Below are 6,172 nucleotides of genomic sequence, written 5' to 3'. Positions count from 1 at the left end.
AGACGCCGGGCGTCACTCAACAGCCCAAAACAGTCACTTTCACCCAAGAGCTCGATGCCGACGCGGAGCCTCCTCCAGTTTGGGGTGCGAAGAGTGCAAAGGCTTCGGTGTCTTCCAAGTCTGTCATGATCGAGGAGGAGCCGGATGAAGAAGATGCTGATCCCTTGTTTTCTGCGTGGAACACCAAGACTGCACGTGCTACTACGCCTGCGCCGGCTGCTAAAAAGGGCAAGGCTGCGGTCGTCGAAGAGTGGTTGTCGAGCCTGCTCCTCCTGTGATCTCTACTCCTAGCTGGGGTTCCGCTAGCGGTTGGGTTCGGTAGCAGCGGGGAAGAAAGGGCAGGGCCCGATTGTATCCGCAGAACCTACGGAAGATCCTTTCCAAACGAGGACCGCGTCGGGGAAGAAGGGCAAAGCCCAAGCCCCGATTATATCAGCAGAGCCCATGGAAGATCCCTACCAGACGTGGACCGCGCCGAGTGGTGCATGGGCGACCAAGAAAACAAAGGTCACCGTACGGAAGAGCTTGATGAAGAAGAGATGGCTTGGGGTGTTGGGCTCAAGGGTGCGTTGTCGTCTAGCAAGCAGGCGAAGAAGGTGGTGCCGCAGCTGGAGACGCAGCCAGAGACTCGTCGCGGTGTCCAATCCTCTTCGAAATCTGCGATGGTCCAAGATGTCGGCGAGGAAGAGGAGGAGGAGGAAGGAAGAGGAAGAAGAGGGGAGGAGGAATGGGACCAGATCCAACCCGCGTCTGCCATACCAGATACCACCGGTGAAGCAGAAAGCGATGGGTGGGGATCTTCCTACTGGAGCAACCTCGCCAAGGGTCAGCCCATCGCACAAGCCACAGACGAATCCTCCCCACATATGCTATGGACGCCATCGATGGAAGCCGAAGAGAGCGGCGACGAAGATTTAGGCGAAAGCATAGAGAGCGCTCTCTGGATGCAATACGCCATCAGTGGAGGCGAGATCGCTGGCTTCGAGGCTCCTGACCCGCAAGAGAACGTCCATGCCCATGCACACGCTCATGTTCCTGTGAAAAGCACCCCCGCCGCTTCTCACAAAAGACCACCAACGACCCAACCACGAGCATCTGGGAGCAAGGGAAAGGAAAGAAAAATCAACGCCCGCGATCGAGACCAAGATAGAAACGACCCGTGCGTCCAACGCTCGCGGCCCAATGGCCAAAGGCCAAGATGGAAATGGAGAATTGGGCTTCGCGCCTAGGCCAAAGCTCAGGTTCAGCTAGACATTTGTAATTTCATCATCAGGAAGAAGGCGAAGACGGACTTTTTTACCCTAATGCTGTGGTCACTTGTTTGATAGTTTTTTTTTTTGCTATATTGTTTTTTTGTTTTGTTTTCGCGGCTTACTGGTTAAGCCTTGCTTTTTATCGTAGTAGTTTGTTCTGTTTGAATAATGGTCGTCAAGTTTTATGTTGTATATGTCGTCTATCACTTTGCATCGTCGTTTGGTCCTGTGAGCGAGTCGAGGGGAGGGAGGGAAACGAGGGGGGAGACGCGGGTGTTGGTAACAGACATGCATGCAATACATAGCTATGGAGCTACACCTAGTACGTTAACAATGTGTTCTAACACACGTTGAGGGCATACGTGAAAGGGCTCGTGCTATGATGCGTTTCAATCGCGGTATGGAAGTAATACAGTGGGTGGATCCTATCTCGGATGAGTCTGGTTATCAAAGTTGAATTTGAAGCACGTGTAACATCAGCCACTGTGCGTGACCCAACATTTTCACTTATCGTAGCACCGAGCGATCCCCGGTCCCGAGCTAGCTAGTATGGCGCTGGGTGTGGCTCGGCCTATGGGCAATCTCTAGAACACCAAAAAATGAGCTCAGTAGGCTGTCGTCCGTCCTTGAAGTCAGATACGCGACTTACCCCGCATTGTCGACGCATGTGAACCTCGTGGCAAGCGGGGCTCCGTTACAATGTTGCGCCTGATCGGGTTATTCCTCCCTATTCACATTGTCCTCCTTCAAAGAGCTGGTCCCAATGATACCTGACGCGTCTGTACGGTCACTCGGAAGCTGGGACGACGATAATCAATTTCTACGGGTAACACCGCGGTTCTTGATGCTGACGGGTTTGGAGGGTACGGGTCCAAGGGTTCGCTGGTCCCCTTAGGGTTTCACTGGCTGCCTCATATATTTCATGATGCACCAGTACCGAGCATGCATACCATCCCCCACCTGCTTCATCTCTGTCGTCCATGTCTACACCTCTCCCCAGGAATGAAACTGCAGCACACGCTTCTAAAAGCGCTTTGCAATGCGTCAAAAGCACTGGCGATTCCAGTCATGCTGACCACATGGACTCGTCAGATTTTCCTGAGGGTGGCGTAACAACTTGGAGTACAGCGATAGGAGCGCAAGTGTTTTTGAATGCCTGTATCGCTGCATACTCATCATGAAATATCGTCAAGTTTTTTGATACAATTCTGTGGTGTTGGGTAAATTGATTCAGCATTTATGGTCCATTTTCACTCATCATGTTCCAGATATACCTGTTCATACGGCGTCTTCCAGGGTAGGGACCGGTAGATTATTTTACAGAGCGAGCTGATCATCATGACACGCAGACTTTTATACTCAAACTTATCTGACAAATTCTACACCATCTGCGATTGCGTCAGTGAGCTTTAGACTTGGCCCGTTTCTTCACTGCCAGTGTTTCTGACTTGCAATGCTATAGCTGGATAGGAGGTATTAATGCATTGTTGACATTCTCAGTCGGCCTCGTGTCAGGAAGGTTGCTTGACCGGGGCGTATTGTATGTAGTCAGGCAGTTCACATAAAAGTGTCCCTCATCATGCATCCAGCTATCATGTGATGAAAATCGGTTGTCTCCTCCAGTGTCTCTGCCTCTTTATGCTGTCACTAGCGAAACCGAATGCGTATTATCAAGCAAGTCTGGTTTCTGTCACTGCATCACTCAATTGACAATAATGTTAGATCTTCCTTTCCCAAGGTATCGGTTCTGGGGTTGGAATAGGCCTTACGAATGTTCCCTCAATCACCGTGGTATCTCATCACTTCCAGCGACGCAGAGCTCTCGTGATGGCACTCGTCATGACAGGGCCGTCGACGGGTGCAATATTGCAACCAATTATACTCAACAACCTTATCAATGGAAGACTTGGCTTCGCAAATGGTGTCCGTGTTAGTGCGGGCATGACTAGCGGTCTGCTTCTCATAGCATATCTTCTGATGCACACAAGACTTCCACTGCAACCCCAGGCCATTAGCTACACTCGTGTTTTACGAAACTCGTGGAGTGATCGTCCTTATGCTTGTGCGTGTTTAGGGTGAGTGGGTCAACACTTGATGGCATGGACCTTCAGACAGTTTTCACTCCCTAGGATGGCTGCTTTCGAAGTCGGGCTATTTTTCGTGTTATTTTATCTCTAATTAGACTCCCGTCTGCACGGTCTAAGCAAAGGATTTTTATTTTATTCGGTGCGTGTCTCTGAGGCCAGTTGACAAGGAATTACTCAGTACTAGCTTGACAGCTTACAATCTTTAATACTGGTTCTTTGACCGGAAGACTTACCGCTGGTGTTGTCTCCGCCTATGTAGGCATCCCGAATACGGTCATCGGCTGCTCATTCATATCATCTGCTGTAATATTTTCAATGATTGGCTTGCGATCGGAGGCCAGCGTGGCGCTGATAGGTGTTAGCTATGGTTATTTTTCTGGAAGTTGTGCGTAGGCTCTTCATACACCTCCAACACTCACTGAGTGTCAACTCAGTCATAGCATTAATTTCCCCGTTGATATCATATCTGACCCCCGAAGACTCAGATATTGGGTAATTACTTGACGCATGGCTTTGGTTCACGCTGACAAGTCGTTCAAGTGCTCGAATTGGAATATCATTCGCGATGTCTGGTAAGTCCGTAGATTTGAATCTGATGAATCACGTCCTGACCTGCGTCCACAGGCATTGGGTCACTCATTGGCATGTGTGCCGCTGGCTTTTCTCGGCCGTCACTTACCTTCGGCTTAGGTGCTCCGATCTGTGGAGCTGTCCTGACCTCGCATTACATCTGGTGGAGGCCTGCTGTCTTAGCTGGGGTGAGTGGATCGTGTGAAGTGGCGTTTTGCTTTTCTGGCTGACAAGCTATCTAGAGCATCGCGGCTAGCGGAAGCATTTTGTTCGTATCCATGCAGTTCCTATTGAAGATGCATCAAAAGACTGCAAGCAAGGAATCTGTTTGATACGATACTTCGATCATCTAGTCAACGGCGGCATCTATGGGATGGATGATTGGACTGTTGTGTTTGGCCACTATGGCGACTTCTTCTGTCTTTTCTCCGGATCCGAAGTTCTCAGTACTCCTGTTCCTTCAAGTACTGTGGTCACGAAACTGCGTATCTTTCAAGTAGTATACTATGAGTACATTTCAGGTTTGTATATGTGGAACACAGTCAATCAAAAAGCGTTGATCGAAATCAAAAAAAAGTAAGATAGCGAAGACAGGACAAAAAGCGAATCCGACTCAAACGACTTTCTTGTCCTCTTCTGCGGGCTTCCTCCGCTCGAGAACCTCGACCCATTTTTTCGGGAACCAGCCTTCGCGACCCTCGCGCGTCCGACCTTTCCACCACTCGCTCTCCACTTCTAACCGTGGATCTACCTCCACACCGGTGCTAGGATCCAACTTTCCCATGATGGCGACGATTTCATCCTCCTTGAGCGCAAGCTCAGATGGAGATGAAGGTGTGAATGGATATAGCGCGCGTGCAAAAGTAAGCGTCGACGGGTCAAGGGGGCCTAGTGGACCACTAGGACCAAGTGCTTGCTGCTGTTGCATCGCACGCTCATTGAGAATTTTTACAAGCCTCGTCATGGCGTACGGAACACCGAAAATAGCGAGCAAGAATACGATAATGGGTTTTCGGCTAGGCTTGTTAGGAGGAGGGCCCATTGGGCCCTGAACGGGCTTGCCGCTGACGAACTCTCTAAATTCACTCTGTATACTTGTGGAACTAGGGCGGCCCGTGATGAGCTCCTTCATCCACCGTAAAAGACCGAAGAGGCCTAATACACTACCCAAGGCATTGCGAAGATGGCTGAACTGCTCGACAACGCCGACCATTGCAAAAAATGAGCTGTGCGTCGCCATGAATGTGGACTCGAGCATTTGTGCTACGCCCGAGAAGGTCTGGACGATGGAGTGGAGAAGGGAAAAGGTGTGTTGGGTCGTGGCTTCGAGACTCTGCGAAAAGGAAGGATTATTGGGATCCATACCAGGGTACATGCCCATTCCACCCATTCCGGGCATTCCTGGCATGGCGCCGTACATGCCATTCATGCCATATCCACCGTACCCGGTACCATAACCACCGCCCATTCCGCCATAACTATAAGGCGAGTACGTAGACCCAAGGCGAGAGTACGGCGAATATTGGGTGTTATATGATGGCTGCAAAGAACTGAAGGGTGTGAGGGTAGATGTAGATGGATTGGAGAGAGCTGGGGGACGTGCAGGCACCGAAGGTAGTTCTGAAGAAGATAAGCTGGTCGGAGTTGACGACGATGCGGTGACGATAGGTGTTGCTGTCGCTGTTCCCCGCTCCCAAGGCTTGGGCGGTGATGCCATTGACCGTGCTCACTATTGCCGACGACGACAAGAGACGAAGTGAAACTGCGTTGCGTCCTCGGCACAACTGCCGGTTTACGTAAGCCACAGTGCATTTGAAATTTGAGCTCACCTTCAAACTTCAAGCTTCAACCATTGGCAACATCGTCACGGTTAACGTTCATCGACGCATCGAGCCAACGTGTTAGCGGACGACAAAATAATGACCGAGATATATGGGACATGTGGCAAGCACTATATACTACTTTTATTTCGGCGTAGCTGGCTGTGTCTACCATTAACACTCTCATTTCCTCTCGATTGATTGCAGGACTTATACTTTGAAGGTCGGGTGACTGACTTGGACTTTCTTGGACTGAAGACGCTTCAAAGTCCTTCCCTCGGAACATCTTATAGGAGTTAGAAGACTGGAGCATAATCACTTGATACATAATGGGATAGTCATATCTTTTTATTATTAGATCGACTTCACCTCCCACTCACCGGGCATCCGAAATTCCGTGGTAAGACAGAAGCTCTGGATGATTTCAATCCAAAATGTAAAT

The 6,172-nt window shown here is 50.0% G+C and overlaps 1 protein-coding gene across 1 annotated transcript; it reads left to right on the top strand.

The window, feature by feature from the left end:
* Positions 1-3,461: 3,461 nt before the first annotated feature.
* BJ212DRAFT_856627 (uncharacterized protein) lies at positions 3,462-4,383 on the top strand. Its single transcript, XM_041344210.1, has 7 exons — positions 3,462-3,479; positions 3,533-3,725; positions 3,775-3,832; positions 3,881-3,912; positions 3,965-3,982; positions 4,031-4,098; positions 4,153-4,383. Exons 2-7 carry the CDS (start codon positions 3,656-3,658, stop codon positions 4,240-4,242), a joined length of 336 nt encoding a protein of 111 aa, XP_041184913.1. The 5' UTR covers positions 3,462-3,479; positions 3,533-3,655; the 3' UTR covers positions 4,243-4,383.
* The last annotated feature ends 1,789 nt before the right edge of the window (positions 4,384-6,172 follow it).

The sequence above is a fragment of the Suillus subaureus genome, assembly GCF_016647635.1.
Source record: "Suillus subaureus strain MN1 chromosome Unknown BJ212scaffold_518, whole genome shotgun sequence".
NCBI classification, from domain to species: domain Eukaryota; kingdom Fungi; phylum Basidiomycota; class Agaricomycetes; order Boletales; family Suillaceae; genus Suillus; species Suillus subaureus.
This window is presented reverse-complemented; position numbering and strand designations above follow the sequence as displayed.